A 25806-nucleotide genomic window follows, 5' to 3' on the forward strand; every position below is an offset into this window, starting at 1 on the left:
TATATTTAACCATAGATTCTTGATAAATTCATTAATGGATTACCTCTTGTAAAGTTCTAAGCAAAACTTTTAAATGTTTGGCATTAGTGTTTATTTTAGTAATTTCCTACATGGGAAATACAATAATACCACACTGTACAGAATACTGTATTATTGCATCATGGTGTATGTGTTGAGAGATAAACTCCTATTTGTAGTCCTAAAATAAATTAACAAGCAACAGATGGGCATGGCAGAAACTGGGAACCTACAAAACTATATGTGTTTTGATGTAGTTTCAAAATAGTTTAAGGAATTAGAGACCATATAGGCTAAGAAACCTAGGCTACAGATAAGCTTTTTAACTTCAATATTCTTTCTCCAAGGGTAGATTTTTTTTTTTTCAAAATTCAAACAGAATTATTTTCACTTAATAAAAGGAAGGTTTACACTATCTCATTTGATGGGTAATAACTACAGTAATGTGCAATTGGCCTAAGAAGTGATAGACTGATCGATGGAACAGAATAGTAGGCCAGAAACATACTCTGGTAAAGATTTAGAAACATACTCTAGTTTCAAAATATTTTAGTATAACGATAAAGATTGAATCATTGATCAGCGGGGAAAAGAGATTATTCAATAAACGTTAAGGGAAAAAAAATCTAAAATTAGGCCCTGACCTTGTACCATTTGTCAAAATATAAATCAGTTTAGCTGGACTAAAAAGTTAAATATTAAAAAAACCCCATAAAACTATTAGAGAAGATACAGCTGAACAGCTGATCATGGCATGGCAAATGATTTTCTAAGCATAAAAGGAAGAATTTTAAAAAAAACCCCTAAGTTTAGTAAACAGAACTAAAAATTTCTAAAACTAACAAATCATAAATAAAATGGAGACAGCCAAATTAAAGAAAATATCTTTAACAAATGCAACAAGGTGCTACCCCCCTTGCTATATATATAAAAGGTCTCACAAATATATTTTTCTGAAAAACAACATTAATCACATTGAAAAAGGGGGAAAGAACATCAAGCCCATTCTATAACGGTTAAAAGCATATGAAAAAGATATCTGACCTCACTAATTGCTACAGAAAGCAAATTATGAGATCCCCTTGTAAACAATAGATTAAAAAATAAACTTTCATGATGGCAGGAGTTGGGTGACAGAAGCACCCTTATACTCTGCTATTGGAAGCGTGATTAGGGTCAACCTTCTTGGAAAGTAGTTTGGTAAAATAGATCAACTGATACTATTTGACATGGTAATTTATTTCCTAGGGAACTACTCTGAGAATACAATTAAAACAGCAAATGATTAACTATGAATATCTATACCATTATGTATAATGGCAAAAAAGTGGAAATGACCTAAATGTCCAACTAAAGAGAAAGGTTCCATACATTATTATGGCATGTCCTTATTATGAATATTAGTGATTAAAATATTCAATAACAAGAGGAAATAATCATAATATGTTGAACGAAAAAAGAATACAAAATTGACTATACAGCATGATTCTAATTTGTTTAAAAATGTATACCTACAAAAACAACAAAAAGATTGGAAAAGACATCAAAACATTAACAGTGGTTATGGTTGCTTTTTACTTTTTCTTTAGCATCTAAGCACCTATTAAGCTTATACACTTCTAAAAATTACTGGAAAAAAAAAAGGTTTGGCGATGGATATCTTTCAAGCCTCTAAAAAACTATTACCCTCCTGAACACTGCATAATAAATATCATTATAACTATGTTAAAACATATACCTAGGTATAAAGACCTTCTGAGAATATACAAAAATGGTAATAATTATCTTGAATGGTAAGAATATAAGTGAATTTGCCCCCTTCCTTCTTCTAAACATTCAGTAAAGATATTACAAAAATTAAAATATTAAGATATTAAAATCACTTTCTATAACAAAATGAGAAAAATGAAATAAAACCCAAACTAAGCAATCTTAAAACACACTAAGTTCTTTCCTCTGATTAAATGATATACTTTAAAGTCAAATTCAATATGGCTTTCTGATCAATCCTAGGTTTGAAATACAAATTCCAAAATGTATTAATTATACCCATAAGGAACCCCCAGGTTTTAAAGACAATGAAAGACAATATGTAATAGACTATAGGAGTTCATGAAGTTCAGAGAAAATGGTATTATGTATTATCTTGTTCTGAGAACTGTAAACCTCCATCCAGGGATGATACCTGGCTAATCTGGTAATAAGACTTGGTACATTGATGGGTCCACTGGATGGTCTGTCTCCCTTTCTCATCTCCTCTCATAGGATATGATAATAACCGTACAGGATAATAACTGTATATTTTAATGCAAAATTTCTGGAGATGCTGTGCCTTGACTTTACTGATGATAATTTTAGTTTCTGGGGCAGGTTAATGGCATAATCCTATTTAATCAGGTATGATCTTATTGTAGCCCTTAAATCACACCATCTAGAAAGTTCAGGTTTAACCTGTTCCTCCCTGCTAAGTCAGAGTGATGAAAGGTCTCTTGATAGTAAGCTATGTAAGTACTTGCTATATAATTAACACAGTCTCTTATTCCTCAACACAATCAGGACAGAAAAATGCAGTGGAGTAGATGGATACCAACCTTCAACCCCACTTATGCACTTGACTCTGTCTCGGACTTCCACATTGTAGCCTTCAAAGGACATAAATACACCATCAGGGTGATAAGGGGCTCTCTGTGCATAGACTTTGGAATAGCTATGAGAGAATTCAAACCGATCATAGCCATCATACTGAACCACCTTTCCGTAAACGTCAAAATATTTCTCTACCCAGGTGAATGGAAGAAAGACTTCATTCCCCTCTCGTCTCCCTTTAATTGTGTGTTCATCATTTATGAGACAGTCAATTTCTTCATATTTGAGCCCTAACACCTTGCTTCCCCCATTGCTATTGAAGCCCCCAACAACAGGGGGCGCTTTCTGCTGTTCCTGAGGGAATGCTTCCTCAGAGTGCTTGGCCATGTGGTTCACATAGTTGTTGCTCTCAGACGCTGCTGCTCTTTTTTCTAACGCATCCACTCTGAAGCCACTACTCGAGTGCCGTGGAAACTGGATCGCTTTGTCGCTGGAACACTTATTCCACAAAAGTACTGTGACCAAAGTGAACAGTGCGCAGATGACAATCAAAGTCTTATAGTTGACCCGAGCTGCCAAGCAACGCATATTCAGACCATACCTATGGAGGCAAGAAGAAAAATTCACACAAAGATGTACTTACTGACATTTTATAGGGTAAGATTTACTTTTGTATACTGAACCACCACATTAGGGCAATTTTATTAACTGCATGTAATCTGATCAGATTTAAAATTGCTAACTCAAACTTTCCAGCAGAGACAAAGAAAAGGCAAGAGGTGCTTCCCCCTCTTAAAATGCTCAGTTAGCACGATCCTCTAAAGCAAAGATTCCCAATCTTTCTCTGTTTGTCGCTCCCTTGGATTCTTAATAATTTTTACATGAAGCCCCTAGGTCAAAAAAAAACCTATTACTTCCATTTGTGAAGTAGTTGGGCTCAAACAACTTAATACATATTTTTGTCCTAACAACTGAGTAGCTGTTTGAAAAAAATATAACAGGTCATGTCAAGGTCAACACTGACATCCATGTTGCCAAATCCAACAATGAATTTTTAGTGCTCATCCTATGTTACTTCTCAGCAGCATAAAATAGTAAACGACTCTTTCCTTCCTGAAACACTTTCTTCCCAGGACTTCCAGGGCACCATTCTTTCTTGGTTCTCCTTATACCCCAACTGGATGCTCCTCCTAGTCATCTTTGATCATTCCTTCTCATCTCTCTGAACCTTAACGTTGAAATGCCTTAGGGTCCCAGTCCTCAGACCTCTTCCGTATCTGTATTCACTCCCAGGTGATCTCACCCAATCTCATGGCTTTAAATACAATTTATATGTTGACTTTTCCCAAAATTCTATCTCCAGGCCAGACCTTTCTTCAGAACTGCAGGCACATATACCTATGTGCCAATCCAAGTATCAATAACTGACATCTTTATTTGAAGGTCAAATGGACTTCTGAAACATAACATTCAAAATTTAATCCCTAATCCTTCCCTTCAATCTGTTCCTCCTTTACCACTCAGACCAGAAATATTGACTCCTTTCTTGTTCACCCCATATCCAACCAGTCAGGAAATCCTGTTGTCCCTACCTTCAAATTATACCCAGAATCTAATCACTTTTCACCAACTACACAAGTTACCAACACATCAGAGCCACTGCCATATTTCACCTGGAATGTTACAGTGATGTCTAACCTGCTCTCCCTGCTTTTACCCTTGCTCTACTATTCTACCCGAAAGTCTATTCTCAACATAGCAGTCAGAATGATGCTTTTAAATATAAGCCAGATCCTGTCTTTCCAGTCATGATGGGAGAAGAATTTGATGCTGTTGTCCCTACTGGCCATGTGGTGTACCAACCAGTTGTGATTGTACTGTAGGTAGTCCTGGAATGCTTGCTGCTGGGGTGGGAAACATGGAAAATTATGGGTTAGTTATATGTGCAACGTATGGAATATCTCTGCCCACTGAGAGTAAAGAGAGTAGGCTTACTGCTGTTTGCTACAGTAGCTCTGTAATTTATTTTATGGTGTAAATTCAAAACTACTTATTTTATGGTTGTAATCCTTCTTCCCCCTTTTCCTCTCAATAAACCCTTCTGGCAGCAATGAGATTTTAAAAAATCAAACCGTAAAATGAAAACGTTTAATGAAAAATTACACAATGATTTTCTGTTTTTCAAGAAAGCTGATGGTGTTTTTCAATTAAAAGCTCATTTCTTTTAATTCCAAGAGGAGGTAAACCCTGAGTCCTTGCATGTCTGAAAGCAACTTTATTCTGCTCTCACCTTTGATTAATAGTTTGGCAGGATATAGAATCCTTGGGCTGCATATTATTTTCTTTCTAAATGCTGTAGGCAATGTTTTACTTTCTTAAAGCATTACGGGCTACTGATGAGAGATTTGACTTCAGTCTGATACTTGTCATTTTGTACATGACTTCCCTCTGGATCTTGTGTTTACCCTAGGAATTCTGCAGTTTTGCAAGAATGTGTTACAGTATGGTATCTGATTCACTATTTCAGCACTTGGTGTGCCCTTTCAACCTGAAACCTTGTGTTCTCTTATTCTTGTTTAATGGATGTAGTATCTTCTTGCAGCTCTGAGTATGTTAGAGTTCTGTTTTTGTAAAGTTCTCTCTGATTATCTCTGTTTTCTTTAGTGGTCATTTTTCTGGTTATTTTAGTCTCTTCCATGGTGTTAGCTTTCTTCACACGCCTGTGATATTTGTTTACTCATTCATCTTTAGGCTTGAATGACTCATTAGCCAACACAGATTTCCTCTGTTATTGTGAAGATGGCCTGATTTTTGGCTAGATTGTTCTCCTGAGAGGGGCTCTGTGTGAGTTGGGTACAGGCAGAGTGACAGTGTTCCTTTAGGGTGTGTGGGTGGGTAGCCAGCAGGCCCTCTAAATACCAGAATGAAGATGACTTTTTCTTTTGTCCTGGGGACATAACTCGTACTCTTAGAAGCCTTCGCTTTTCCCAATTTCTCTAAAGAAAATCTGGCTGGTGTTTTGGCTGGGGTTCACGCCAGCTATCTATAGTTCAAGTGCAGGGGTGAGAGAGATAAGGGGAAGGAAGGAGAGGGTACAGCCATGCCTTCTAGTACTGGAACAGAGATCCGGAAATCTGTTTAATTATCACCCTATGGTAATCTTCCTATTTATTGTTATCGGCTTCTTCATTTCTTATTTCTATATATTTTATTTCAGTGGGGCATCAGGAGGGAAGGTAGGCAAAGATATGGGTCTGGTACAACTTGGAAATCATACACAGATTGTAAGAGCTGGAATCCAATAATATATTTTATCATCTGCATTATTACTATGAGAAAATGTGTTGAACACTAAAAAAAAAAAAAGTGTGGTACAAGCAAACCTTCAGAAGTCATATATTTATAAATTGAGGATTTCCTTATATAGTAGCATGGGCAAACTGATAATACTAAGTGATGTTCTTTGTTTTAATTTTATTTATTTATTTTTATTTTTGGCTGCGTTGGGTCTTTGTTGCTGCGCGCGGGCTTTTCTCTAGTTGCGGTGAGCAAAGGCTACTCTTCATTGCGGTGCGCAGGCTTCTCATTGGGTGGCTTCTCTTGTTGCAGAGCATGGGCTCTAGGCACGCAGGCTTCAGTAGTTGTGGCGCTCGGGCTCAGCAGTTGTGGCTTGCGGGCTCTAGAGCATAGGCTCAGTAGTTGTGGCGCACGGGCTTAGTTGCTCCGCGGCATGTGGGATCTTCCCGGACCAGGGCTCGAACCCGTGTTCCCTGCATTGGCAGGCGGATTCTTAACCACTGCGCCACCAAGGAAGCCCCTAAGTGATGTTTACACAAACAAACAAAAAAAGCCCTCCGTTAAAAACATTTATGTGCCAACATTTGAATCATCCATCAGCTATACTAACATTTAGACCAGTTAAAACAGAAATATAAAGCTTTTGTCCCCCCTTTGAGACATGCCCTTCCTCCATGACCCAAAAGAGAGTAAACCTGCTTATGGAACTAGTAGGCTACCATTATGATGAGGCATGTGATGGGAAAATAAAGAAAAGTCAAAATTAAAAACTTTCAATAACCTTTATGTCCAGATTTTGTTATCTGATACCATTCCTTACTAAAAGCAATCGGAAAAAAAAATAATAAAAGCAATCAGGGTTTCTTAGAGAAATCAGTCTGAAAGGTCCCTTTCCCCATTAAGTCAAAGCTGTGAGAATTATGACTGACGTTGACTGAAACACACTGAATCAATAAAGATCCATGAGTCTATAATGATATTCAAAAAAGGAGATAGCCAGAAAAAATACTTAAATCATCTTCTGACGAAAATTGGTAACTAAATGAAAGAATTTATTTATCTATCTTTGCCGGAGAACACACCAATAGCCCCAGATGACAAAGAATTCTATTTTACAGAAAAAGGGTGGCTAATAATGTGGAAGAAAAAAATTAAAATCAGAAAATTAGTATTATGCAATTCCTCATGAAATTACTAATTTAGGCAAGTGTTATATTCAGGCATATGTTTGACAGGGATTTAGTGATTCATACTGTGCAAAGTAACACCAAATACATTATTTCCTAGTCACAAGGAGAAAAAGGTGAAACTCTACAATGAAGGGATCAGTCAGCACCCTAATTCAGTGGTCAAATTCAGTCTCATTAATGATGACTCATGCAGATGTTGTGTCTCTTGATGAGTTAAAATAAAAAGTACATAACCTATTGTATATCCCAGCCAAAAATGTTTAACTTGGATCTCTCTGGCCCTATGATTTAATTTCTAGTTAACAGGAAATACAAGGGAAAGAGGAACAAGTTAAGTGCAGATGCAACCAGTACATCAAGAAGGTGAGACATCCTGCAGGAGAGTTGGCCCCATCTCCTTAATAAATTAGTGGTATGAAAAGAAAAAGGAGACTCGGTTAGACTTTTTGAAAAGAGACTTAAGAAATATAACAACCAGATGTGAGACTTGGTCCTAAGCTGGGAAATCTGACTATGGACTTGGTAAGAAGGAAAGATGGAAGGACATATGGAGGTTGTTAACTGAAAAAAGGAGGTTACAGAACAGCACATATAGTATGATTTTCTAATTTTCCATGAATATGTTTAATGTGTTTTTAAACCATAAAAAAAGAAAATTAAGAAGGTCAAAGTCACTTTTGTTAAAATATTTAAAGAAAGAAATATAAATTTTTAGTTAAAATTCTTAGTTTTCAAAATAGGCACTGACATTTTTTGGAGGGGAGGATGGAGAGAAAGAAAACTCTGAGTATTGACATGCAGTACAAACTACCAAACAGGCTTATCTAAAGGTAAGTACAATAATTTTATTATGTTTCTCATATTATAGAAAACTGACTATAGAAACTTTCAAATTTCAAAAAGTAAATTACATTGACATTTTGCTAAGTATAAATGATAGTAACTTTAAAAGGTAAAACCAGGGTTTTCTGCTGAGTGGTGATAAGCTTCCTACTCATTTTAAAGCTTTTGCTACATCCATGAACTAGATTAACCTTTCAAGTTAAAGTAAAAAAAAAAAAAAAAGTAAATAAATAAATTCAAAAACCTTGAAAGCTCATGTATTGCTGATCCTAAAGATTTATTTCATTAGAAACATAATCCAATAAAATTTAGTTTTAGTAACTTTAGAGATCTACAACAGAAATAACATTCAGTAAACATCATAAAGAAACTGTGGAATAAGTTCTTTGCACAAACAGTTAAAAATTAAGTAAAGCAAAATATAGCTTAGTTTTCCTTTGGGAGAGCAAACTGTTCTCTTCTAAAATGATGTGCAATTCAAAGAAATTTTCCTGATACCTTACTTTTCAAATTCATTTTCCTGAGTAATTCAGTAAACATTAAAACTGTGGATATCACCATGAGTTTTTAAAATATGAAGGTCATATTTCAGTTAAGAACAACCTTCAAATAAATTTGTAATAGATTTCAGTGAAAGAAATTATTGGCTTTTTCTTTCCTCTGAATAATGTAGACCAATGCCTGCTTGCCCATTATTTTCTCTTTTTTATTTATATATCTAACAATTTATATTCTTATAATCCTTTGGTAGCAACTAAATAGAAGGAATAGTAGTTGCTCAATAGAAAATCAAACTGACTGGTTCAATCAGTATCTATTCGGCAGCTAACATGTGGCAGGTAAGGCACAATCCCTGTCCCTAAAGGCCAGATTGGTAGGAAACATGGGCATAAGAAACAATACTGCAATGATACACAAACTGTAAAAAAAAAAAAAAAAAAAAAAGTTATGTAGAATGTGTTATGAAACCCAGTAACGTTTTAAGTGAAAGCTTCCAGGTGGAATGAGTAGACTTACAGTCAAGCATGCTCCGAAATCAGGGTGTTTGCATTTGCCATTCCCTCTGCTTGGCAACCTGTTTCCCCAGTATCCACTTGGCTTGCTCCCTTACTTCTTCAGGTCACTGCTTAAGGGTCAGTTTATTAGAGAGGCCCTCTCTGACCACCCTATCCTAAATAGCAGCTCTCACCCCATCATTCTCTAGGTCCTTACTTGGCTTTATTTTTCTTCATAGCATTTATCACTACTTGATATTATACATATTCAGATTATAAGCCCTCTCCAATCCACTAGAATGTAAGTTCCACAAGGGTTGCGATTTTGCTTCTCCGGGTCATTGCGGCATCCCCAATGCCTAGAAATGTGCCTGGTTCAAGTAGGCATTCAATAAATATTTAATGAATGAACACTGTTAAGCATGCAATTTTAAAAAATAACAGACATTTGAAATAGACAATTTTGTTTCCTTCCCCATACTTGGGTATTCTGAAATCATAATCCAAATAAAAATGAACATAACTGACATAACAGAATATGGATTGTGATGCTGTATATTGGCCAACTCTTTAAAACGGATTTATAATTTAAGTACTGCTGTTAGTAATGTTCCGTTTACTGCTTGATAGACCAAGATTTAAATTACACAGTCAAATGTTTAAGTATTCTGTGATAGCTCCAACTCAAAGGAGAACTGCCTAATACTTATGGTGGTCAGGACTCTTCCAGTAATGCAAGCAAGTAGTATTCCCTAGCAACTACTGAAAATAAAGGACAAAATGAAAAGGTAATTCTGCTAGTCCATTAAAAAAAAAAAAACAAAGTTAAAATAATCTTTGATACAAGTGGCTCACAATGCTTCAAATGAGATTATATTCCTAGGCAAACATCCCAAAGAAACTGAGCAGGGGGTTTATAGTATATTATATTATTCACATTTTACAGATGAAGAGACTAAGGTATAATAGCCCACAAGGGATTCATTAAAACAGAGGACAAGGACAAAGCCAAGATAGCTGAGAATTTAAGATTTAAAATTATATTTCTATTTTACAGATGATGAAACTGAGGCTCTGTGATGTTAAGTAATTTACCCTAGGTCATGTGATTATTTGATGGTTCACTAGAGATTTGAACTCCAAACCCTGTGCTCTGACGTTCACAGGGTATCTTTGAGCTGATATATATTTTATTTCAGAAGCTGAATACCACCCTTTCCCAGGAGATACTCTAATTTATAGCAGGTTACCAGATTGTGAATTGAACTCAGACATTAACAGATCTTATTCTAGATAAAGCTGAATTGTGACCTTGAATCAACAGTTTACATAGGTAGAGTACAATTTTAGAAAATGTTATCTAGTTATTTTAACAGCGTATTAGCATTTCTAAATGAAGCTACTGTTATTTTTGAATTTTCTTCAAATCTAACAGTATAATTACAAACCATGTTACTATCAGAAAAGAATAGAAAGGGAAGTCATAATTATGATATTTATGTATACATAGCCCAGTAAAGCTACCTGGTCTGCAGGTGGATTAGAATAATTAAGCTCTTGAAAATAGGATTCCCATTGGCCCTACAAATCTAGCAACAGCTTACAAATTCATTACAACGCTTCATTTTGCCAATAATTATAATGATGTTCTGGGAGAGCTTGTTGAAGCAAAACCTTTCTCCAGAGATAAAAATGGAGCTTAATAACAGTTTCATCAGTCCATGTTAATCTGAGGCTTTGAAAATAATGTACTGGTGTCCTAAAAACCCCACAGTGGCAGTATTTATAAGAGTAACTAACATTAGTATAAGGACTAATTACTAAACTAAAATTAGTAACTAACATTAGTTCAGGTATAAGAAAGTAGAAATCTTAAGATAAAAATTTTTTATTCCATGATTGCATTTTTATTAGCTGTGGGGGTGGGGGGGAAGAAAAGAGAAACAAAGAAAAACCCGGAATATAAATGCTTTAATTTTTTTTTTCTACTTAGCTTGATTTCTGATAAGAACATAGAATCTTTGATATAGATTATTTGTAATAACTCTCAGAATGAAAATTAACCAAGACATCAAAGCTCAAATTTATCTGCTTGGTTACTCAACACAAATCTGCTTAGAAGCAACTTAAACCAATACTTCTGCTTTCCATTCTCTTATAAACATTTCCATTGTCATGAAAGGAAAAAACAAAACAAAAAAGAAAAACTTCAAACTATAGAGATAAAGGAGAACCATGTATACAGCAGCATTTAACACATTATAAATCAACTATACTTCAATAAAAAAAATTTTTTAAAAGGAGAACCATCTAATGAAGAATATGTTAATTGTATAAATAAAAACTCAAAATAGAACTCAGGAGTTAGCGGAAGGTATACTTGTGGTTCTGTCTGTGCTCTATTTGCAAGGAGACCTGAGACCACCTGGAGTCTTCTATTAGCCCAGAGTGTAGAAGTGCACATTTTTTTTCCAATTTTTTTTCTTGGGTGGTAAAATGCAAGTAACATAAAATTTACTACCTTAACCATTTTTAAGTGTACAGTTACGTGGTATTAAATACATTCACAATGTTGTGTGGCCATCACTACCATTCATCACCATAACTCTTCCCATCTTGTAAAACTGAAACTCATACCCATTAAACAATAACATTTCCCTATTCCTCTCTCCCCACCAGCCCCTGGCAACCACACTTTCTGCATCTATGATTTTTGACTAGTCTAAGTATCTCATATAAGTGGAATCATATAGTATTTGTCTTTTTGTGACTGACCTATTTCACTTAGCATAATGAACCCAAGTTTCATCCATGTTGTAGCATATGTCAAATTTCCTTCCTTTTTAAGGCCGAATAATATTTCATTATAGGTATATACCACATTTTGCTTATTCATTCATCAGTTGATGGGCACTTCGGTTGCTGCTGTGAATAATGCTACTATGAACATGGGTGTACAAATATCTTTTTGAGACCCTGTTTTCAATTCTTTTGGACATAAATCCTAAAATGGAATTGCTGGATCATATGGAAAGTCCATTTTTAAGTTTTTCAGGAATCTCCATACTGTTTTCCACAGAGATTGTAACATATTAACATCCTCACCAAAAGTGCACAGGGTTCCAATTTCTCCACATCCTCGCCAACACTTGTTATTTTTTATTTTATTTTTTTAAATAAAACCATCCTAATGTGTGTGAGTATCTCATTGTAGTTTTGATTTGCATGTCCCTAATGATTAGTGATGTTGGGCATCTTTTCATGTGCTTATTGGCTATTTGTATATCTTCTTTGAAGAAATGTTTTTTCAAGTCCCTTGCCCATCTTTGGCTTTTTTTTTTTAATCCGGGCTGTGCCGGCATGCAAGATTCTAATTCCCCGACCAGGGATCGGACCCACACCCCCTGCAGTGGAAGCCAGCACAGAGCCTTAGCCACCAGGGACCACCAGGGAAGTCCCCCATTTTCGAATATATTTTTTTTAATGTTGAGTTTTAGTAGTTCTCTATATATTCTGGATTTTAATCCCTTATCAGATATATGATTTGCAAATATTTTCTCCTATTCACCTCAGTCTACTGTCTTGTAAACTCATTTTCCATGTCTTAATCCAAAGACTCCACAATTTTTTTAAATTTCCAAGCATAAAAACCAATTTCTAAAATTTCCTTGTTATTGAAATAACCTGTGATATCAAGAGTATGCTTTTGCCTCGTATTGAGTGCTACCTTCCTCTCTTTTAGTGGCTGTAATGTATTAACTCTGATTCCAACCCTGGGTACTTCCTATAAACCAGTAGCTGATTCCACAGCTTGACAAAAGTAGGGTTTGATTTTTCAGCAAGAATACTTTATGGTAGAGGTGTGAACTTTCATCAGGAAATATATGTCTGGTAGTCTCTTTTTTTTTTTTTTTCTGTTAGGATTAATCTGTATGTTCAGGTGTTGTCAGCCTGATCTCGTCATTATAAAGTTCTGCATTAGCAATCCATCAAATGGTTTTAGCAACCACTGATAATTCTTTCATTAGGGGGGCTGCAAAATGGTGATATTATAATTCTATCGGCCTTTCTTAATGTAGTAGCTGAAATATTTCTGTTAAAGAAAATCTTGCCCTTAGCAGCTATTTGGTTATCCCTATACAGTTTGTACAGGAAAGCCAGAATTAATGCTTGAATCTTTCCTTTACCAATTTTTGAAATAATGAATTGACTCCCTAATAACCTCCAAAAATAAACAATGACTTTTTAAAGGTAACATCTGAATTCATTAATTTTAAACATACTTGATATGTTTCAATACACCACAGTTACTACTTCTTGATGCTCAAATTATCCCATCTTTAGCCACTGCAAATCTCTTCAGGTTGATTCCTAAGTCCTTTTGACACAACCCAAGTAGTTTCTGAGAGCTTCCTTCTATGAAAAGGTATCCCAGGTTCATCACGTACACTTTCTACCAAAGACCTGAAACAGCCATTCTTCAAAGAGCTCTAGTTGCTTTCAGTGGGAATATCTAGGTTATTTATAATAGAAATTTCTTGACATTTCTATATTTCAGGTATATGAACGTGCCTCTTCTATGTTTTAAGTGCTGGTGTACTATTTTTAGATATTTTAGTGGTGACTAGAGGTGGGTTTAGAAGGAGTCAGATGCCTGTATCCAGACTGCTATCTGAATCAGTTTGGATTAGGTTCTGCTGCTAGTAACAGACACCAGAAACAAACCCATATATGTTCCACCCATTGATATTTTTCACTTATGCAAAAGAAACCCGGAATTAGGCAGTCTAGAGCTAATATACAGCTACATGGTCAAGGACCTAGGCACTTTCTATCTTTCTACATCACACTATGGCCCAAGAAAGGTACTGAAGCTTCAGCCGTCATGTCTGTGTTGTAGTCCAGAAAGAAGAGGAAAGACAGAAGGGCAAACGAGCACATCTCTCAGTACAATATCTTATCCACATCCACTGTAGTAGGTACTCCATAAATATTAAATTGGAATGTGCGTTAGTCACGCGGGAGGTCTGTATCTAGTCACAGTGTTTATAGCCATGTACATTTTCAAACTAACCTAGTCTTCCCATAGTCCAGAGTTTGTGCTGAAAATCATTACCAGCACTCCATGAGTAGGTCAACTCTGCTATCTTCATCTATCTCAAACCTTCAGGAGACATATTTAGGTTAGCAACAACAAGTCACATTTGAGTGATAAAGGAAGTTATTCTTTTTCTGAGGGTGTAGGGGAAAGATTACAGGGAAAGGAAATATTTAGAGTGTCTTACCATCTGCCAGGTGCTATACATACTTTCAGTTACTGAAATCAAACCCTAAGAAGGAGCTCTTCTTATCACTACCATACAGTTGAGGAAACAGTGCCGAAGAAAATTTAACTCTGCTGAAGAAAAATTGTTAGCAACCACATAATGGGATTTAAACCTAGATTTATCTGGCTTCCAAGTGTAGGTTCTTTATATCAGGCCACAACAGCATATTATCTGGCTCCAAATCAGTATTTATTTTCTCACCAACTAGATAAGAGCAGAATGAGTTGCCCTTGATTTGTGCAGACATTTTAAACTACTAGCATTATGCAGCAGCTTCTGAAACTAAAATTTGTTTCTGAAAAGAGCTTCCAAATGTATTCAGCTTAATTCTCTCTAGCACTGAAAGCAATAATATAAAGAACTAGGATAGGAATGTTTTTTAAAGAGCAGAGAGCAGCTTTGTATCCAGAAAAGCTGAACAGCTACAGCGTAGCTAAAATGTTCTTTGAAGTATTATACAGTACTTAACTAAAAAAGCTCTCTGCTTCTTCTAAGCAAGTGTCAAACTAAGCATATGCTATGTAAATATATCAGTTCAGAAAGGAATCCCAGGCTTCTTCAGCTGTGTAAGATTTCTCCCCTCATTAAGAAAGCCAAGAGAAAGAAAACCTAATGATGTGTTTACTCTTCATGGCTCATGCATAGGAGGACTTTACAGCACAAATTGGTAGAACTATCCTAAGAGGTTCTACAGAATAGCTGCTGATAATAAGTTTTTATCAAGATTGGTGCAATCCTGCAAAACAGGAATGACCAAGGGGAAAGGTTCATCAAGTTGCTTGCTTACAGTAATTTTAAACAATCATAGGTCATAAAGATAAGAGTCTTGGCCATGCAGAAGAAGCTGTATGTGGAAGAAATCAGTGCCCAAGCTGATTTTCAAATATGAGTAATTACTGGGCTGACTGTTGACACAGAAGTAGTAGAATGCAGTTTTGAGCTACTGCACAAAGCAATCACAAAGCATCATATTGGAAAAAATGATTGGAGAACGTGCTAACCGGAATCATGTGAGAACAATCTGTCAGGTTGTTAGACTATATGGTGAAATTCTATTTGCTAGTCAACTTAATGTTTTTCTAACGTTTATGATAAAAAGAAAAATCTAATATACCAGCCCGCTGACATTGTATAATCTTTTGCAATTAAAAGAAAAAACATGGTAAGGTTAGCTCCCACGTTTTAAATTCTCTTAATAAATAACAGACTAGCTGGGCAGGAGACAAGGAAAGGGGGACCTTTATAAAAAGGGAAGGAGAACATACAAACTACTATATATAAAATAAATAAACAACAAAGTCCTACTGTATAGCACAGGGAAATATATTCAATATCCTGTAATAAACCATAATGGAAAAGAATCTATACATATGTATAAGTGAATCACCTTGCTGTACACCAGAAACACAACACTGTAAATCAACTATACTTCAATTTAAAAGGGGCGGGGCAGGGAAAGCAAGAGACTGGCAGTTTTGAGTCTTATTAATATAATCACATTTGATTCTCATTAACTACAAAGTGAGTATTATCTCCATTTTCCAGAAGGAAACCATAAGGAGTCAAATGTTGACTCAACCACCATTGCCAGTTGCTTCACTTCTGTGAATCACAGTTTACTCACCAGTAAAATACCACTAGTACTATATACCTCATAGGTACCTCATATGGTGATCTTTAGGACTAAATGAGATAATGTATATACTTAAAAATGTGGAAATGTTAGCCCCATTTTTCTTGCAGAGATGTTACTAATTTGCTCAAAGTCACAAAGTGTTAGAAGTCTAATAAGAGATAAAACTGGAGATTGAAACCAGATTAAATCACTAGAACCCAATTTTTAAACTCTTAGTCCAGTGTTTGCCACTACACTACATTTTCATTGTACTCCACTTTGTATTATTTATCTTTCTACTACTACAGCATGCTAAATTAAACAACAAAAAAAGTATGTCCCAAATGTCACATACTACCCTCCAAATTTTCATTGAAAATAATCAACAAGTTTCTTCATTCCTAATTTCTAATAGAGGGCTCATATTTTAGATTATTTAAGACTAAGGAATCCATGAACTAGTCACTCAACAGAATGCCATGTCCTCAAGATAATGCCATATTAACCCAGATATTCTAAAACTAAACAGGTTATAAACATGAATGTATAGCAGTTTATTCACAATAATCCCAAACCGGAAACAAACCAAATGTTCATCAACTGATGACTGGGCAAATAAACTGTGGTTCATCTATACAATGGAATACAACTCAGCAATACACTGAAACCTGATATCGGCAGCAACATTGATGAACCTTAAAAGCATTTGCAAAGAGTAAGAAGCCAGACACAAAAGGTTACTTAATATGATTCAATTTATACGACATTCTGGAAAAAAAAGTTATAGGGATAAAAGATCAGTAGTGGCAGAAAGGGAATGACTATAAAGGGGCATGAGGGACTTTTGGGGGGTAATGGAAATGTTCTAGATTTTGATTGCTATATATACATGAGTATATACATCTGTCAACTCATCTAACTGTACACTTTAAAAGGGGTGCATTTTAGGGACTTCCCTGGTGGTCCAGTGGGTAAGACTCTGCGCTCCCAATGCAGGGGGCCCGGGTTCGACCCCTGGTCTGGGAAGATCCCACATGCCGCAGAGCAGCTAGGCCCGTGAGCCACAATTACTGAGCCTGCGCATCTGGAGCCTGTGCTCCGCAACAAGAGAGGCCGCGATAGTGAGAGGCCCGCGCACCACGATGAAGAGTGGCCCCCGCTTGCCGCAACTGGAGAAAGCCCTCGCACAGAAACGAAGACCCAACACAGCCATAAATAAATAAATAAATAAAAATTAAAAAAAAAAGGGGGTGCATTTTAGGGACTTCCCTGGTGGTCCAGTGGGTAAGACTCTGCGCTCCCAATGCAGGGGGCCCGGGTTTGACCCCTGGTCAGGGAACGAGATCCCACATGCATGCTGCAACTAAGAGTCCACACACCGCATGCCGCAACTAAGAAGCATGCGGAGCAGCCACAGATAAATAAATAAATAAATAAATAAATAAATATTTAAAAGGGGTGCATTTTATTGTATGTAAATTATACCTCAATAAGTCTGACTTTTAAAACAACCTGTAAAATTAGTCAAGAATAAATGCATTGCCATTGGTTTTTTGAGCAATAAATGTTATGAAAATATAGAAGAAGCTAATAAAATAGGTCAAATAAGCAAAAAGAGATAGTATATTTTGGAAAAATTCTGAAATTTTGAGCCTGATAGGCCTAAATTTGAATACTGGTAAGCTAGACAACGCTGGACTACTTAGGTAAGCTTTCCAAATCTCAATTTTCTCATCTGTAAAGCTGAGATAATACCTTCTACTTCATAAAGTAGTTGTAAGATTAATTGAACAATTTGGTTCCTACCACATAGTAGGCAAACAAAGGAAAATGTCTATGGATGAAGTGGTATTTCTCTTTTTAAGTCAATAAAGAGTAATCTTCATCTATCTGTATCAGTCCATTTAATCAACACATATTTGTTAAATATCTATTATATGGTATATTAACATTTTCTCAAATAAGCAATCTCAAAAAAAGAGAAGTACATGTGTCCCCTGAAAAGAACAACTTTCTCTAAGCTTCTGTAATTTTTATCATCTCAGAAAAGTTGATAAGAACAGCAATCAAGAAACAGTACAGGGCTTCCCTGGTGGCGCAGTGGCTGTGAATCCGCCTGCCAATGCAGAGGACATGGTTTCGAGCCCTGGTCCGGGAAGATCCCACATGCCGCAGAGCAACTAAGCCCGTGTGCCACAACTACTGAGCCTGAGCTCTAGAGCCCACGAGCCACAACTACTGAAGCCCGCGTGCCACAACTACTGAAGCCCACGCGCCTAGAGCCCATGCTCTGCAACTAGAGAAGCCACCGCAATGAGAAACCCACGCACTGCAACGAGGAGTGGCCCCTGTTCTCCAAAACTGAAGAAGGCCCACGCACGCAGCAACGAAGACCCAGTGCAGCTATAAATGAAAGAATGAATGAATGAATGAAACAATACAATCTGCCTTTCCACAGAATGATATATTGGTAAGGAACATAAATTTTATCAGCAATAAATGTGAATTAAATAAGATTTAAGCTAAGATTTCCCAGATATACAATTTTCTAAGCAAATAGGAAGGTTACCAAATTAAATTAACTTCAGCACCGTAGGAACTTTCATTTAACTCGTACTTAAGACCCTTCTGCATGCTAAGCAAGGGGTACAGATACACTGTGGGTTTTAAAATTTGAGATGAATGTGAATTACACAGAAATTCCACTTACCTAAATAAATAAGGTGACTGAAGTAGAAATAAAATGTATAGAAAATAGAATTTTTTAATGTGTAGAAATACATTTCTATACATTTACTAAGGGTTGAAACTAAGTTTTCAGTGACATTTAAATAAACAGTCTCAGACCTTGGCACTAGAATTATTTACAAAGGTGAAACTTGAATTATAAATATTTGGCAAAGATAAAATTGTATCTTCTGTTTTTCTTCCCAAATCAAAATCTTTTCCTGCACATATGTAGGTGTATATCATGTATACTTCATATATATATACATACATTGTTCCTGCAACAAGCCCCATCATATAGCCCATACACTGCTTCATATTTTTAAAAAATTGCTCCTTTAAAACAGAATTTAAAGTATTATCCCACATCTCATAAGCTTTAGGTTTCAAAATGTGGCAAGTATCGATTAAGGAATAAGAAATTAAGATGACACACAAATCTTCCCATCTCTATAAAGTCGAAAACAAAGCAGCTACGGCCTCCAAACAATCCAATAGGAATCTGGGTTATAAATCGAGCTTTTCTGTGACGCACATTTATAATAAGGATAGAGAGCATTCTTTTTTGTTAGTGCTAAAACTCCATCTCTAGGAAGCAGAGTGAATTTAAAAAGAAGCTTAACATTATACACTAAATTTGAAGACATGGCACCAATGTTTTCTACCTCTTTACTATCACCTGGAGAAAGTAAGGGGAAGGGTGTTCAAGCAAGTTATTGATGTCTATTTCTTGACTGAAAACTAAATTCTTCTAGCAGTTTCTTGGTGTAAATTTACAGTCTGAATGCAAAAATCAAACAAAGGGACTTTGTTTATAAACTAAAAACAAACATAAAGTCCGTGAAACTTTCATTTCTCATTCTCCACTTTAGTCATAAGAAGTAACTACAGAGGTCATAGGAATTTGGTGGTTTCAAGATTTTTGGGGGTCATATGGAATCTTTTACATGTTTTTCATATATTTTAGAAACTAAAACTCTTGGAGGTTATAGAGTACCCTAAAGTTAAATATGCCCAACTTGAACATAAGGAACTCCTTTTCTATAAGGAACCCCTTAAGGTGACTCATCAAATTCTAAGCCAGTATAACTTCCTTCAGCCTTTCCAGGAAAATGAGAAATTACCCTAAAATACCTAAATATGGATATTCTACAATATTTAATAATGCCAAATAAATTATTTCTTTACATTATTAGGAAATTATTACTCATTTGTATATTCTCTGCCTCATTCCTTACTGTCTGCTCTGCCTCCCCAAATAGTACTCTACTCAAACAGAAACACTAACAATTAGTCTATGATTTTAGACTAATCTAAAGCTTTTAACTCTCTCGGGATGAATTTTATATGCCCTCGCTGTTGCATTTATATCAGAAAATAAACTCCTTAAGGAGAGAAACCATGTGTAAATGGATTTTTTTCCCCCTCCTGAAGTGCCTAGGACAATACTGGGTTTTTGTTTTTTGGTTTTTTTCTTTCCATATAATGGTCTAATTATTCTTGGAATACATTTGAATACATTTCTATGGATATAATTCCCACCCCACATTCTACTTTGCTAGCCTAGACATGGAGTTATTTTTTCCCTGTAAGGAGAAGTAGCTAGTTTGGGAAGTGCAAAGGATCCCAAGCTCTGCAACAATTAAAAACATTTAGAGAGCAATGCTTCAATTTTTTTTTGTTAAGTATTTGAAATCTTTAAGACAAATGGCAGAATAAGATACAAGTACAGCAATTTCTATTTTCACTACAAATAAACCTAGGAGGAAGGAAGGAAAATGGGCACATGAGTGTACACATATACACACAAACACGCACACACAAAGAGGATTTATGTAGTTACACAAACCCCATTGTACCAAGTGACAAATCAAGATCTGTTTTCCTGGAAAAACATTTTGTAATATAACATAATATTATGTATTTCATTTAACGTGCTGTTACCTAGAAGTATCACTGATTATTTAGAATATAATATTACAGCTGGATCAGTCCAGAGCTGCTAATGACTATATTCAACCATATTCTACCGGACTGAAACTATTGTCTTGACCCATCAACATACTAGCTACATACAGGAAGTTGTCCTCTAGCTTAAATAATTAGAAATACGTTATTTTCCTGCAAATAGAAGGAAACTATGATCACTCAGACAATATTCTGTTTTACTCCATCCAAAGGTGTATATGAAAAAATGAAACACATATATATCCTAAATGGGAAAAGCTCATAAGCATATATAAAGATATATATCATAAATGGGTGTTGAATTCTGTCAAATGCTTTTTCTGCATCTACTGAGATGATATGATTTTTGTCCTCTACTTTGTTAATGTGTCATTTAGGCCAGTGTTTCCTTATTGACGTTCTGTCTGGATGAGCTATCTACTGATGTAAGTGGGGTGTTATAGTCCCCTACTATTGCCTTACTGTCAATTTCTCCCTTTTGGTTTGTTAATAATTGCTTTATATATTTTGGTGCTCCTATGTTAGGTGTCTTCTTTATGGATTGTTCCCTTTATCATTATATTATGCCCATCTTTGTCTCCTGTTACCTTTTATGGCTTGAAGTCTATGGTGTCTGATATGACTATGGCTACATTCACTTTCTTTTGCCTGCCATTTACTTACAGTATCACCTTCCATCCCTTCACTTTGAACCTGTGTTTGTATTTAGAACTGAGATGAGTCTCCTGGAGGCAGCATCTAGTTGGACCTTGTTTTTGAATCCATTCAGCCAGTCTAGGTCTTTTGATTGGAGCATTTAGTTCATTTACATTTAAAGTAATTACTGATAGATATATATGTACTTATTGCCATTTTGTAAATTGTTTTGGGGTTGTTTCTGTAGTTCTTTTTGTTCTTTTCTTCTTCTTTTGTTCTCTTCCCTTGTTATTTGATGACTCTCTTTAGTATTATATTTGGATTCTTTTCTATTTTTTTTTTTTGTGTGTGTATCTATCATAGATTTTTGGTGTTTGGTTACCATGAGGTTTATATATAGCTATCTATGTGATTATTTTAGTTGCTAATCTCTTAAATTCAAAGGTATTTAGACAACTCTGCATTTTTACTCCCCTCCCCGCCCAATTATTATTTTTGACATATTTTACATCTCTTTGTTTTGTGTATCCTTAACTACTTATTACAGATATACATTTACTACTTTTGTCTTTTAACCTTCCTACTAGCTTTGTATGTGGTTGATTTACTATCTTCACCATGTATTTGCTTTTACTGATGAGCTTTTACCTTTCAACTTTCTAGTTGTGGCCTTTTCTTTTTTGCTTAGAGAAGCCCCTTTAACATTTCTTGTAAAGTTCGTTTGGTGGTGCTGAACTCTTTTAGCTTTTGCTTTGTCTGTAAAATTTCTGATCTCTCCAGTAAATCTGAATGAAAGCCTTCTTGGGTAGAGTATTCTTGGCTGTAGGATCTTCCCTTTCATCACTTTAAATATATTGTGCCACTCCTTCTGGTCTGTAGAGTTTCTGCTGAAAAGTCAGCTGATAGCCTTATAGGAGTTCCCTTGTACAAGACTTGTTTTTTCCCTGCTGCTTTTAATATTCTCTCTTTAATTTTTACCATTTAAATTATAATGTGTCTTGGTGTGGTCCTCTTTAGGTTGATCCTGTTTGGATCAACTCTGTGCTTCCTAGGCATGGATGTCTGTTTCCTTTCCCAGGTTAGGGAAGTTTTCAGCTATTATGTCTTTATATTCTCTGTCCCTTTTTCTCTCTCTTCTTGTGGGACCCCTCTAATGCAAATGTTAGTACATTTGATGTTATTTCAGAGGTCTCTTAAACTCTCCTCATTTCTTTTTACTCTTTTTCTGTTCAGCTTCAGTGATTTCCACTACTCCTTCTTCCAGTTTGCTGACCTGTTCCTCTGCATCATTTAATCTACTGTTGATTCCTTCTAATGTAATTTTTATTTCAGTTATTGTGTTCTTCATCCTCCTCTTTATATCTTCTAACTCTTTGTTAAAAACTTCTAACTCCTCACTCTGTTCGTACATTCTTCTCCTGTGTTTATTGGTCATCTTTATGATCATTACCTTGAATTCTTCATTGGGTACACTGCCTATCTCCACTTCACTCAGTTCTTCTGGGGTTTTATCTTGTTCCTTCATTTGGAACATGTTCCTCTGTTGCCTCATTTTGCCTAATTTTCTGTTTTTATTTCTATGTATCTGGTAGGTTGGTTATGTTTCCCAATCTTGGAGAAGTGGTCTTTTTAGGAGATGTCCTATGCATCCCAGCAGCATACTCCCCTCTGGTCACCAGGGCTATATGCTCTAGGCGTGCCCCCTATGTGGGCTACGTGGGTCCTTCTGTTGTAATGGGCTGACTACTGTGGGCAGTCTGGTATGCATGGCTGGCCCCTGGTCTGGTTGGCTGCCAGGTCCTGCCTTGAACAGAGGCTGCTGGCTGTTGGTTGGCAGGGCTGGGTCACAAGGAGGCTGTTTTCCAGGGTGCCCGAGGGTCAGTGCTGGCTCACTGGTAGGCAGAGCCAGGTCCCTGGGTGGGTGGTTGCAGATTCCAGGGTGTCTCAAAGCTCATGCTGGCCTGCTGGTGAGTGAGGCTGGATCTTGGGTCGGTTGGTCCAAGGTATCTCAGAGCTGGTGTCTGACTACTGGTAGGCAGGGCTGCGGCCTGGGTGTTCCTGGGCTACTGCCAGCTCGTTGGTGAGTGGAGCAGGGCCCTAGGGTTCCAAACACTGGTGTCAGTTTGCTTGTGGGTGGAGCTGTATCCTTGAGCTGCTGGCTAAGGGGCCCAAGGTGTCCCAAAGCTGGAGTTGGCCTGCTGGTGGGCAGGGCTGGGACCTAGGAGGTCTCTCAGAGTTGGTGCCGGCCTCCTGATGTGTTGGCAGGGTTCTGACAAGGCAGACTATAGGGCAGTGGTCCCGGGGCCAGTGTCAGCCTGCTGGTGGGCAGAGCTGGGGTCCAGGAGATCCCAGGGCTGGTGCCTGCCCACCAGTGGGTGAACCTGGGTCTTGGGGATAGTGCCGGCCCACTGGTCAGCAGAGCTGGGTCCTAGGGTCTCTGGCTGCAGGGCCCAGGGGTCCCAAAGCTGGTGCTGGACTGCTGGTGGATGGGGCCAGTTCCTGACACAGCTGGCTATGGGGTCCGGGGTGTCCTGAAGCTTGTGTTGGCCTGCTAGTGAGGGGGGCTGGATCCTGGGGCAGCTGGCTGAGGGGGCCAAAGTATCTCAGAGCTGGTGTTGGCCTACTGGTAGATAGGCTGGGTCCTGCCACAGCAGGCTTCAGTGGTCCTGGGGCTGGTATCTACCCACTGGTGGGCAGGGCCAAGGCCAAGGGGGTTCTGGGGCTATGCCTGTCCACTGGTGGGCAGAGCTGGGTCCTGGGGTCTCTGGCTGCAGGGCTTTGGGGGTCCTGGGTCTACTGCCTGTGCACTGGTCTGTGGGGCCAGGTCCTGGGCCCTCTGGTGTACAGGGCCATGTCAGGGGCAGCTCTGGGCTCAGGGGATCTTAAGGCAGCCTGCCTGCTGGTGGGCATGGCTGTGCTCAGCTAGTTGCTTGGCTTGAGGTGTCCCAGTACTGGTACCTACAGGCTGGTGAGCAGGGATGGGGCTAGGTCTTGAGCCTAATAAGTTAGAGAGAGGATTACAAAATGGTGCTCATTAGCACCAGTGCCCCTATGGTAGAACAAGCTTCCAAAAATGGCAGCCACCAGTGTCTATGTCCTTAGGATGAGCTCCAGCTGCCTCCTGCCTCTGTGGGAAACTCTCCAAGATCAGCACGTGGGTCTGACCCAGGCTCCTTTAAAATTACTTCTGCCTTGGGTCCCGGAGTGTGTGAGATCTTTGTGTACACTCTTTAAGAGTGGAGTCTCTACTTCCCACAGCCCTCTGGGTCTCCTGAGAGGTCCATGTTGGGATCCCCAGGCCTGGGGTCCTGTACCAGGAAGATGAGCCCTCAGACCATTTGGCTTTGAAGGCCAGTGGGCCTTGCTTTTCTTTTTTTCCTGCCATTTTCTGAGTATTTTTTATGATTCCATTTTCTCTACCACTGACTTATCAGCCATACCTCTTTTTTTCTTCCACTTACATTGTAAATACCACAATATATTGTTATTCTTGATTTAAACAATTATCTTTAAGAAAAAAATTTCTTAAATGAGGGGGAAGAGGCTTTTACATCCACCTACATGTTTACTCTTTACAGGGCTCCTCATTTCTTTTCATAGATGTAAATTTCCATTTGATATCATTTTCTTTCTTCCTGAAGAACTACTTTTAACATTTCTTACGGTGCAGGTGTGTTGGTGACAAATTCTCTAAGCTTTGTTTATCCCCAAAAGTCTTTATTTTGCCTTCATTTTGGGAAAATCTTTTTTGTCAGGTACAGAGTTCTAGGATGAGTGGGGTTTTTTGTTTGTTTTTAAAATTTTTATTTCCAGCACGTTAAGGATGCCACTTCTGGCATGTTTCGTTTCTGACAAGAAGCCTGCAGTAATTTTTATATATTTGCTTGTCTGTTATTTAAGGTGATTCCCCACCCCCCACCCCTGACTGTTTTTAAGGATTTTTTCAAGATTTTTGTCATTAGTTTCAACAATTTTTGTGCCTGGTTCTTCTGCTTAGAGATTTGTGAACTTCTACAATCTTTGGGTTTATAGTTTTCAACAAACTTGGTAAATATTTGCCCATTACTTCTTGAAATAGTCTTTCTGTCTCCCTATCTCCTTCTGAAACTTGTTACACTTACGTTAAACTGCTTGATACTGTCCCATAGCTCATTGGTACTGTCAGTTTTCTTCTTTTCTTTTTCCCCCAAGTATTTTTTTCTCTTGGTGTTTCATTTTAGATAATTGCTATTGCTATGTCTTTGGGTTTTAACTAATCCTGTTCTCCTGCAGTCTGCTGTATTTTTCATTTCAGATATTGTATTTTTCATCTCTAGAAGTTCTATTTGGGTTTCTCTTTTTAAAAATAACTTCCATGTCTCTTCTTGGCATGTTCATGTTTCCCTCTACCTTCCTGAACATATGGAGTATACTTATAATTGCTGCTTTAATATCCTTGCCTGCTAATTCAATCATATGTGTCATTTCTTTCTCTCTTCTTATTGGTTGATTTTGTCCCAGTTATGGGTCATACTTTCCTGCTTCTTTGCATGTCTGGTAAATTTTTTAGGATAAAGACATTATTTTGTATTGTTGGGTATTGGATATTTTTTTCAGATTTGTTA

The 25806-nt window shown here is 37.1% G+C and overlaps 1 protein-coding gene across 1 annotated transcript in view; it reads right to left on the reverse strand.

The window, feature by feature from the left end:
* GLCE (glucuronic acid epimerase) overlaps positions 1-25806 on the reverse strand; it is a 124361-nt gene that overhangs the window by 15377 nt on the left and 83178 nt on the right. Inside the window, exon 2 of the mRNA XM_036842880.1 lies at positions 2610-3205. Coding sequence (XP_036698775.1) covers positions 2610-3192 — 583 coding nt within the window. The 5' untranslated portion in view covers positions 3193-3205. The remainder of the gene's footprint in view (positions 1-2609; positions 3206-25806) is intronic.

Source organism: Balaenoptera musculus, chromosome 2 (assembly GCF_009873245.2).
Source record: "Balaenoptera musculus isolate JJ_BM4_2016_0621 chromosome 2, mBalMus1.pri.v3, whole genome shotgun sequence".
Classification (NCBI taxonomy): Eukaryota; Metazoa; Chordata; class Mammalia; order Artiodactyla; family Balaenopteridae; genus Balaenoptera; species Balaenoptera musculus.